We start from the raw sequence: 11,625 nt of genomic DNA, 5'->3' as shown, positions 1-11,625 counted from the left end.
GGTATAGTACCTCAGGCACATACAGTTTACAGTCCAAATACAGAAGCAGTTCCAGAGGTGCTGCTGTATACAAACACCCAGTGCACAGTGGTGGTGGATTACAGTAACAGCTCGCTAATGTCAGTCAAGGAGGAGGTTAAACAGCAAAGAGGAGCAGGAAATCCAGTTCTCATATGTATTAACCACAAGTTAACTTTACACACAGGCTACACTGCAATGTGGTCTTCAAATATGTACTGTAATATTTGATAAATAAGCTGCTGGATGAATAGTTCAAATCTATTATTGCTTGGTATCCACAGTCGCCCACCATATAACTCTTGATGGCAGACAGGAGGTCTCACACCTATAAAAGGGGAATATTACTATACATTCAGTAGTGAACAATGTGCCGATTTAAACTTCTACAATCAACTTCAATCATTATAAAAGTTATTAGTAACACTAAATCATAAATCTGCAGCATGACAAATGAACGTCTCATCTCCGAGACCGAAAACCTATTCCTATACTTTACGTTCGTCAGCTTCGACTACCGGATAATAATGGGTCAGCTAAAACAAGTCTGTGCAACAGTCAGAGGGGGTGATCGAAAGAACCGGGTCAAACTGAAAACCATGTGATATTAAACTAGCCTGAAGGGAAGTGACGTTATTTCATTCCAAGACGCCTGGCATGCAGCATGAGTTTACTGCCACGCAGGGCCTACAAACTGAAAAGGTAACGACACTGATGAAGGCAGCGATGGCTGAAATACTGACACCAGATCCTGGCAGAGACTAAAGTTTTTGTAGCAGGGGGAAATATTGAGTCTATTCTAGAAAACAAATACTGGGGGCTCGGCGTGGGGAAAGTATTTCAACAGAGGTAAGTTAATGTTGATGTTGCTCAGTGCTACATTATTCGAGCCCTTAGCTTAAAGAATATGAAAACAAAAATAACTAAGTTTCACCATATTTTGTTTTTATATCAAATTATTTATTTATTAATCATTCATTACTTTTAATTTTAATCAGTCGTTTTCCTTTCTTTTTTTTTTAAAGCTTTGGTTTTGACAAACAATATTTGTACAATCTAAACTTTTTTTAAATGATACTTCAAGGTTCTTGTTCCCTTTATCAGGGTCATGTCCAGTGGCCCCTATTCAGCATCCTATTGCATGGTCAGTGGACAAGAACAGCTCCCATCCTGAATGTGTTTCCTGGGAGGAGTAATGTTTCATCAGCCCCGTTGATCCACCACAGAACAAAAATCAGTAGATGCAGAATTTTTTTTTCAAATGCTCCCACCAGTGTCAATGATACAGCAGAAGATAGTGTGAGTAGGTTCTCTGTTCCTTCCTGCTGCATCCTTTGATAGATATGGTGTGATACTAGCCTGAGGCAGCAGAAGTCCATGCGCTGATTATGTGGGGCAAGGAGAGAGGCTTTCTTGTTTAAAAGAGTTCAGCAGGGCACGTGGCGACAAGGGAAGACAGCTGAGTTCAAAGTCCCCATTGCTGTAGTTTATTAAGGATGGAGAGGCGACAGGGAGTTGGTGTCCGGTTATTGAATGAGGAAGGCGGTTTTTCGTCTCTTTTCTCTCATAGAAGAATCTTGACCCCACCCTGAGGAGACTGAGCACCCTGGGAGACGCCTCTCGGAGGAGCCGGTCCAAACTCTAACCGTTTCACTAAACTGCAAGACAAGATGTAGCACATACACTCATGAGCAAACCTCAGATAAAAATGAGAACACCCTTATTGTTAACAATATTTGTTGGCTTTACAGACAAAATAAAACAATAACTCCCTGAAAGTTTAAGCAACGGTGCAGCTATGTTTAGGTAGAAGTAAGATGATCCTTAATGAGAAAAACTGACTTCAATGTAATAATTGAAGTTACACTGATGTCATTTTCCTCACCTTTCGTACTGAGGAGGGGGGCTCATGCTGCTAGCTTGGATCTCAGAGCCTCTGTCTAAACAAGAAGGACTGCCAGGGCCAGCTGGAAGGGCTGGTCTGCTGACAGACGTGTCGTACACAAAGTCTCGACAGGACGCCAACTTTGACTCCAGATTCTGGCAGGGATATCAATAAATAATCAGTCAGCTCATACATGGGGAAAAACAAGAACAGAAAACCATTGATTGAACCATTCATCTTTAAATCGCTTACCCCAACTTTTCTCAGCAGCTCCCCTACAATGTTGAGTGCAGATATTCTAGCAGACGTTGTGAGGGGAGTCCCTGTTAGACCGTCACCTAAAACAGATACAAGTAGGTGACATAATATGTTAATATTAAGTTGGTATAGTCAGTTTTTACTGTGGTTATTACTGTAGTCAACGTTTTTCTATTCACCTCGTCGGATACTGGAAGGAGGGGGCGTGGCAAATGAGCTGATAGGTTTGGAGGGTGTGACGGTGGTGGATGGGTTACCAGCTGAGGGGCATGGCAGATCTGCTCTATCCGTGTCTTTGCCCAAGCTGCTGGACGGACGTCTATCCTTATGACGTACAGCCAGCTCCTGGCGAAGGTCTGACACAAACAGAATAGACAGGTAAACAGAGTCAGCTTTTTGAAAAAGACAAAGATACCAGTACCACATGTTTGAAGAAAAACATCAGTTTCCATTACGTTCCAAGTACAAAAATGTAATTTCAGGCCAAATAGATAATCTATGAAGTCTGGTAATAATGTGCATACTTTTATCAACTAGAAACAGCAATTCAAAACAATAACACAAGTGTCTTATACCAAGCCAAGCTTAAAACCTAGCATAGACAAACATCAACTCTACTGTTAAAGATACACTTGAGCATACCACAAAATGAACAACCAGCTGATCAACATGTGCTCTGCACATCTGCACTTTCACAAGCAAGAGAAAATCTTGAGCCCACACTGACGGTCTACATTTCTAATAATAAAAAAAAAACATTTTACCCTCATGATTCTCCTCAAATGCTCAAAATACATTGGCTATCAAATTTCACTGAGTTAAGCATATGTGTCAGTTTGCAGAGATCAGCAGTTCTGGCAAACTTGAGAAGCTGCAGTGTGTGTGTGTACCTCTGGCTTCATCCTTCAACCTCTGAACAGACTCAAGCAGGTTTTCTTTCTCATCCAACTCGCTTTCAAGAAAGGCATTCCTCTCAATGACATGGTTCATTCGCTGCTCAAAGTCCTCCAGAGACATGATGGTAGCCCTGGGAACAAGAGGATGGGCCATTATAGTTAACACTGGAGCTATTGTACATATTGGCTATGTGTGCTACAGTCTAACTGTATGTGTGTATGTGCATTAAAGACAAGGTCAGTAGTGTCATTTGATGATGAAGCCCATTGGTGAGACAATGACACAAGACCTCTTAAGACACTGACCTTTTGGTCCTCTCCAGGTCATCATTGGACTGCTCTAGCTCTCTGATGTATTTCTGCAGGTGATCTTTCACTGCTGTGGTTTGTGCCAGATCTTCCTCCAGGGTTGAGATATGCCTAAAAGCGTCAGAATGCTGAGCTTCGAATTTCTCCTGCAAACAGCACACAGCACTCAATGAATTCACATGCCAATGCCTGCTTCACAGTGTCATGGCAAATGAATCAATGCAATTGCAGGAATGTTTGAATAAGAGGATCTGTGTATTTTTCCAACATTAACCGAGGTCAAAATTCCCTTTGAACGTTCTTTCTCCTCCTTATCCCCGACAACCAGGGTGTTTTTAGGAAATCCTGCATTCGCGTCTCTCATTAATGATTTCTTCCCCATGAATCACTGAACAAAAATAGCAGTCAGCTGCATAACAGCGAGGCAGTTTTTCCCAAGTGGCAGAAGCAACAATAAACTGAATTTGGGTCAGCTAAAGGCTGTCTGTCTTCATCACTCATCAGTAACTGGGGCACCAGAGCTTGTCAAGCTCTGTAGGGTCCAGGGCCTATTTACAATCAAGGTGCTCTACCTTTATGCTTTCCAGTTCCATGCGTAGGCGGTTGTTGTCAAAAAGCAGATCTTTGTTTCGACCCTCATACTGCTTCAGCTCAGTTTCCAGTTCTGCTTCATACTCTCGGCTCATCTGCTGAAACTCCTGCAGCTCCTCCTGAGCCTCATCAGCCCTGATGACAAAACAATGTTTACTACCACCAATCACTCACTCACTCACTCCGGTGTATAACATGCATGCTTGTTATTTCAGATGCCTGTTAAAAACATCCAAGGTGTAGAGTTTTAACGTCTAGTATTGTTACCTTTGCTGGTGTGCCTCTGCCTGCTCCTTCCAGAAGCCCATCTCCTCTGCTAGTGATGCAAACTTGTGTGACGTTGGCTCCACCATGTCTGCAGCTTTGTGTCAGGATGATGTGGATCGGAGACCTAACTGTAAACCACAGCAACGTGACAGCTTTTGATACGGTCTACAACTGCCATAAGAGCACAAACATCTTAAACATCCAAGCAAGATAACTGTTGCGGCTAGCGAATGCTAACATGGTTAGCTTGCGTTAGTCTACAGCGATGCGTGTTTTGATATACTAAAACCACAGAAGCATGTTGTAGCATGTATGTATATCAAGTACGAAGAAGTAAAGATATGAACGGAACGCGTTAGCAACTTTTAACAGTCAACAGCGGTGTTGGCCATAAGGCTAAGCTTTTCAACTAGGCTAACATAGCTAAGTCAGCTAAGCGACTTCTAGCTAACATAAGGGAACAACACAGTAAAAACACAAACATCAATCAGACTCACCTGCATATAAGGGAACGATTAAAACATGCTGTAGCTCCGGGAATATTATACGAGTTGAGACTAAATGTTCCAGACTTGTTCAACAGACGTATTGCGATTGTACAAACTAATCTCTCATTACGTTAAGACGGTGCTCGATTCACCAACCAAATACAAACGAAGCTTCCCTTCTCGAAGCCTATTGGACAATAAAGATGACGTTTTCAACGTTTTATCCAATCATGTCACTGAACGCACTTGAAGCTGCGGAAGGCGGAGCTTCAGACACGACACAATACACTGAGCTGTGAAGGCAAAGTTGTCCGACACAACAAAGAACAACAAAGAAGTGATGTCTGTCTATATTTGACTATTGGCAGTTGTATGGTGTTTCCAATATTTTTCCCACCTAGTTTCCACATAGGAATACTTTATAATGCCAATGCAAAACTACCACAAAGAAAAGCCTCAATGCCCCATAGACCAAGATCAATTCACGATTACTTTTTAAGTATCATATTTATTGCAGCGAAATGATTTGCATTATATTGTAATGAACAGATGTTTCTACTTTGCTGGTCACAAGTATTCTGGAAAACAATGTATTTTACAAGGAGAGAGAGACGGAATTCATTCACATTTAACTTGTCTGTACTGGGCAATGACGACATAATGGAGAACAACATAACTTAATTGTAGAAAGCCCCTTAAAGCCTGAACGTTTTACATCTGACACCATCTGTTAATGACATGTTACTCCCCCAAAGAATATTAATTCATCTTTCATATGAAATGCAAAGCTGCTATCAGTCCATCTGTCTGTAATACCAAGGTCTTGTTTTACTTTCAACATGCACATACAGTATACCACCTGTTGTTAACAACACGTTTATGCATACATAATCACATGTTTCACAGTCCAGGCTCTAGTGATTCTTATATTGTCAAACAATTCATGTTTGTAGTATGCCATCAATCAAGACATCTTATTATTATCCTACCACTGGAAATACATGTTAAAACCTGTGTTATTCTAAAATAAAGGGCAGGAAGTGGACTCTTGCAAATGGAAATTGAATGTACAGATTGCAGGCCAAGGAACATAGATTTTATTATAAATTATGATTGGAAGATTTTTGAGATCCTGAGAAAAGTTTGCCTGGGTCCAGACTTTTGAAACAAGTTAAACAAGTGTAACAAGTTGACAATGCTATCTGATATCAGAGAAAGGTAGCATGTAGAAAAAGATAGGAATTCGCAGCATGTCGCCTCAGACTTGAGACTTGTTATATTCTCATTTACTAAAAATAAGATATCTGAGTACAAGTACAATGTCTGTTGGCCAAAATACAGAAGCCTCTGTTTTGGATATGGATTACACTGCTGTAAGGCAATACATCACCATCAATTCAGATACATGTAAGTGCACAGGTTTGTCTCACTGATCTTCTTTTTCACCATAGCAGATCTTATTATTTTTCTGTTGAATCAATGGGTAACAAGGAAAATAAAACATGTTCAAGGTTAAATCCATCACATAATCAGTTAATTTCAATGAAGTTAAACAGCTTCCATTAGAAGAATAAATCGTCTGTCTTACCTCAGAGGAATCATTCCTCGGATGTATTAGTTTCTTTGTTGTTCTTGCGTAAGCATGTCTTCTTACTGTCTATCACATCAGTCTTCACCTGACCCAGAGTTTGCAGCAGACACATTGTGTCAAACCCCTCTTCACCAGCTTCTTGCAACAACTCAAGCACCTGTAAAAAAGACACATTATTTATTTTTCACAGAAAAAGCAAAAGAAAATGCAGATGACAAATTCTAACATTGGACCTACAGTATCTGTGCTTGGACCCACCTGCAGACACTTATATGATTTTAGTTCGCTCAGATTCTCCTGCAGGAATAACAGGTAGATACTGAGGTCGTTGTAGAAGGGCGTGACCACGCCCAAAGATCCAAAGCCTGGCAGCAACTCATAGGGCCGGAGAAAGCTGGAGCTCTGGCGAGCTGGTCCAAGAGCAGCGTACACCACCAGCGGAACAAGAAGCACATACACCCCCAAGTTGATGAAACTGAGCAGCCTGAAAACACCCACTGCCACGAGCTTACACTGCACAGCAGACGGCACCATGCTGTCGTTCTTCAACACCCCTGTACGCAGGTCGCAGGAAAACTCGTCAGTGAGCGAGACAAGTTGGATGTAGTAGCCGAGGTAAATGCAGGCTAGCAGGAGTATCAGCAGAGTCAGTCCCCGACATGATAGGTACTTGACCATGAGGCAGTAAGAGAAGCGCTTGGTCTTCAGATATTGCTCCACTAAAGGGTATTTAAAGCAACCCTCGGTCAGGTCCAAAGCACTGCAGCAGAGAAAGACATTTTGCATGAAGACACAAGTGTTTAGAAACGCAAACACCATAGTATTTACCTGAACAAGATCCTTGCATCTCCTGCTAAAGAGGACATCGTAGTGAGCAATACAAATGTGTTTACCTCTGGGTGTCCTCAGGTGAACCTTTGCTTTCTAAGGATGCTAGATTCTTGGCCATTTTGATGGCACGATTGTAAAAGCGGTCCAGCTCCTCCATGATGAAGTTCAGGTCAGAGGAGAGGTGCGGAGCTGCAGAGAAACGCCAGAACAGGGCCGGGATATACATGAGGATGGCCAGTAAGAGCAGGATGTACGGGAAAAACTGAGGGAATCACAGAAAGAGAGACAACAGAAGAAAGATGCATGAGAAAAATAAGACAAAAAAATATTTCTGGATATTTAGGAGCAGAATACAGACACAGCTTAAAGGTGATGTCTTCCAGTGCCCTCCAAAGCAGACTGTGATCCCTTTTATTACAGCTGTAAATTCGTGGTGAGACCATTAGGGGCCAGTCTGACTAGATAACAGACCAAGACTGGTATTTATAGTAAAGAACATGAAAGTCCTCCTGGATGAGACAGGATTAACCAGGAACTGCTAATGGCCCTGTTGACATGGTTGGCATTACCCAGGCTCCCTCATGACTGGGACTTTCTTTCACCCGACAGAAAAAATTAACATTATTCAAAATGGGATTAAAAGGATGATAGTGTCTAACAACAGGTTAGCTCGACATACATTTCAAGCTGAAATGTGTGTCTGGACACATAACTGTAAAGTCCTCATAATGCTGCTCGTACGGACAATCAACCCATTCTCCTTTTAAAGTGACTGCTCTCCCCTTTGTTTCAAACAAAGAAACACAGGCTTCTAAAATGCTGTAATACATGACTGAATACTTTTTACTTTTTTTTTTTTTTTTACAAATTCCCCCAAGCAGGCATGTTAACATCAGGTATTAATATCTAACCAACCATTAAAGATACAAATGTCTTGTTTGTTCTCGTTGTAAACTCCTGTGCCTCAGAATGCCAGATATTTAGTCAGTTATTTAGTAACTATGTATGGCCATTTAAGAAGTTGTCTTAAAATTCAGATACACATTCTTATGGCCTCTAACGTCTGTGGGACAGAGTGCCCAGATGTGGGTTGAACATTGACACCGCCCCCTTTGGGTAAGCATGTCGGGTGATCGGTAGTTTCCCAGATCTGTTTGACCAAATTCTGCCTATAAAGTCCATTTGCAGATTTTATTATTTATCAGTCTGTCTCTGCGTCACCTCAACTTCCACTAATCTTTATCCCCGTCGCTGCACCATCATTCACTCCTGACGTCACCGTAACGACGGTAGCTGCCAGCCACAGACACGCTTGTAATATGCTTCTTCTCTGCTGACCAGGTGAATTTAAATTTACAATTAGCCTCTTTATCAACTCTCTTGTAAATATGTTTTTCTTTGATCTATTTAAGTTCAGGTCATTCATTTCCAATAGCTAATTTGTGCATTAAGATAATCTTGATTGATCACCAAAATAAATGGTTTATTATGTTATCAGGTTGATTCTGAGATTAAATCGGTGGCCAAATAATTCTAATTTAACGCTATAATTCCCTCAATTTAGCTAATTGTCCCTACATTAGTATAACTGTAACATTAGAAAGAAGGCATTTCTCTGTTTTGAACTGCATGAGCATTGGGTAGTCAGTTTCAAGCCTGTCTCTCAATGGTCAATGAGCATCCATAGCTGATAATTAAAGAAAAAAACATGTCTGTACCTTGTGCAGCCATAGTGGTGAGCTGTCACCTTGTTGCTGTACAGCTGCCCAACAAAACGAGTCCACATATGCGGCCTGTCTCCAAGAGAAGTTAGTTGGAGCAAAGCAGCTGATCTGGGTACCTTGGGGAGGAAAGGGTAGAGTTAATCCGATTCATTTGGATACTTCTGAAAAGAGAAACAAACACTACAACAATTGTCAGCCCTCCCTCTTCTACACTCATGGCCTAATTTGTTTGTTTTCAGCATACTTTGTGTCAATAATTATGCCGTCCCCTGTATGGTGAGAGGGGAGTCCAATCAGGCATGAGCAAGTCACAAATGACCCAGATAGCCAGCAGAAAGTAATATTTTGGCACCACGAGGGCTGTCATATTAATATTAATATTACAGAATGATGCTTTAAAGTTTAAACCAACATGAGCACATTCTCACTACAGAATTATATGTGTGTGTCCATCTATGACATTCAGTCTTGTATGTGGTAGGAGAATGAAGCACTGGGCATTCACATCATAGGACAACATGTTTTCAGCCACTTATTAATTTAACATGAGTAAAATATCTGCTGTGAAAAAAGGCCCATTGTGTTGTACTCAGTGGTATTTATAATATTAAGTCTACTCTTACCGGTATAATTAGGGTGGATAATACATTTTTATATTACAGTAGACTGAATCCTATCACTGTCACGGCTTACTGCGACACCTGAATAGTACAGAGCCATTGTTAATGCTATTAGTAACACCTGTGCTTATGACAGTCAGAATGTCTGCAGTAAAAAAAGACCTACATCTCCATCTAATGTCTTGTGTTGAAAAGCCATAGTTTCTCTCCACATCTCCTTTGTGATATATTCAATAAGTAAAACCAAAGTGGGATTTTGGCAATAATGTGCATGCAGCTTTTTAGCATAATGTGAAAACAAAAGCTGACCATAGTAATCGTGTCTTTCCGCCATTGTTGCACAATAAAAGGTCTCTCAAGTCTTGTGGTGTAATGGATCCATTTTGTCTTTTTGGGGCCGCACTGGCAGTACTTGCCGATAATGATAACAACAGATGGTATTATGACCTCAGAGGATTACATAGATTTGTTAAACTGCTGATGAAGCTGTATATATTTTTGGGTTTACACTAAAGAGGAATGCAGATCACCTGCTGTTAATTTGTGTTAGCTATTTTCCAGTTCCTTTCTCCATAAAGCACTAGTTTATAAACTGTCATGCCCAAAGTTCCCACCACCATCATCATCATCATCAGCAGCAGCAGCAGCAGCAGCAGCAACAGCAGCAGCGGCAGTGTGACTGCCTCTCTGTCTGGGCGTGTGATAAGCAGAAGGGTGGGGACTTAAACCACACCTTCTCCAACATTCACACCTCTCTTTTTCTGGCCGTTTACTGAATATAACTCTTCTCCAGTCATGCAGAACACATTGCTTAATCCGCCACTGCCTTTAAGTTTGGTTCATTGGAATAAACGTGCTACAGCAGTGAGCAGCGGGAGAGGGACAAAGAAGTTCATGCAGGCTTGATGTGCATTATTCTATGTGAGGAAAAATTGACAGGATTATAAATTCAGATGATGATGAAGGTTGCTCCTGACAGGATGCTCACAAATTCAATAACTCACCAACTGACACCTCTTGCGCAAAAGCGAGGGAGATGAGGAACAAAGGCAGACCCACCGTCAGAAACGTGACTATTTTGTCCACCGCCAGCTCCAGACGCACCCCTTTGTACTTGGCCTCGGTGGGGTCTTTTAACAAAAAATCGGAAAAGACGTACTCGGTGGCGAGGTGGGCAATCGCCATGACGGATGGGAACAAAAAGCCGGTGTTGTCTAATTGACGGAAGAGTCGAGTCTATTTCAATTAGCCCAAAGCGAACTGAGTCTGAGGTTTCAATTAATACAAATAAAAAAACTGCAGAGTAGAAAGATAGGTAATGTATAAAACACGGAGCCGTTATTGTTTACCCATCTCCACTCCCAACTGATGGTTGAACCTGCTGTCCCGTTACTGTGGCCCAGACATATAGGCAACACGGGGACTGGCTGGCTGCCACCCGCTAGAGGGCGCTACTGTGCCGTAAAGTGACCCTGTCAGGCAACATCATGCATTATAGATCGCATACATGGTGGGACCCTGCTGCTTTAGTGACATAGAATAATATGAAAGCCTTTCATTTTGAGTGACTTCTCCATAATTAAATGACTAATTAAATGATCTACATATTGATAACTTTTAATCATGCATAATGGCTCAATTCAGAATAGTAGCATGTAGACTGAAAGACTGAAAAGGTATAGATAGAAGCATAATGCGTATATATTATAACCTAAATTCGCATCAATTAAATCAGATAATTAATTAAATATAAAGAAACATAATAATTACAATTATATATATATATATATATATATATATATATATATATATATATATATATATATATACATTTCATTCACACTTCTAACCCTCAAAAATAGTTTTATAAACACATAAATACATTATATTACTGGAATATTATATTGATGGTTGGTTTAATCTACACCCATACTATGTTAAGATGGTCAAACTATGTGCATGTGTTTTGTAAAATATACTAATAATGAAAATAAATGTTGATCAGTAAGAAAAAAATTAAGAAAAAAATGAAATGAATTAGTAAATGGAAATACTCAAAACGGTATTTACTTCAGTAAATGTACTTTCTCTGGAAGGCAATTATTCAATCCAAAGAAATAGAGAAAATGTATAACCTTAAGGGGCTG

General features: G+C 40.6%; 2 protein-coding genes across 2 annotated transcripts; both read right to left on the bottom strand.

Moving 5' to 3' along the window:
- Positions 1-811: 811 nt before the first annotated feature.
- Positions 812-4,310, bottom strand: nde1 (nudE neurodevelopment protein 1; the record flags this gene model as incomplete). Its single annotated transcript, XM_079220367.1, has 8 exons — positions 812-1,676; positions 1,904-2,058; positions 2,156-2,241; positions 2,341-2,517; positions 3,052-3,188; positions 3,364-3,512; positions 3,939-4,092; positions 4,225-4,310. 8 exons carry the CDS (start codon positions 4,308-4,310, stop codon positions 1,583-1,585), a joined length of 1,038 nt encoding a protein of 345 aa, XP_079076493.1. The 3' UTR covers positions 812-1,582.
- Positions 4,311-6,310: 2,000 nt separating this feature from the next.
- Positions 6,311-10,663, bottom strand: LOC306737401 (pannexin-1-like; the record flags this gene model as incomplete). Its single annotated transcript, XM_079219133.1, has 5 exons — positions 6,311-6,460; positions 6,562-7,063; positions 7,197-7,396; positions 8,853-8,974; positions 10,483-10,663. 5 exons carry the CDS (start codon positions 10,661-10,663, stop codon positions 6,311-6,313), a joined length of 1,155 nt encoding a protein of 384 aa, XP_079075259.1.
- Between the last annotated feature and the right edge of the window lie 962 nt (positions 10,664-11,625).

The sequence above is a fragment of the Taurulus bubalis genome, assembly GCF_910589615.1.
Source record: "Taurulus bubalis genome assembly, chromosome: 6".
NCBI lineage: Eukaryota > Metazoa > Chordata > Actinopteri > Perciformes > Cottidae > Taurulus > Taurulus bubalis.
This window is presented reverse-complemented; position numbering and strand designations above follow the sequence as displayed.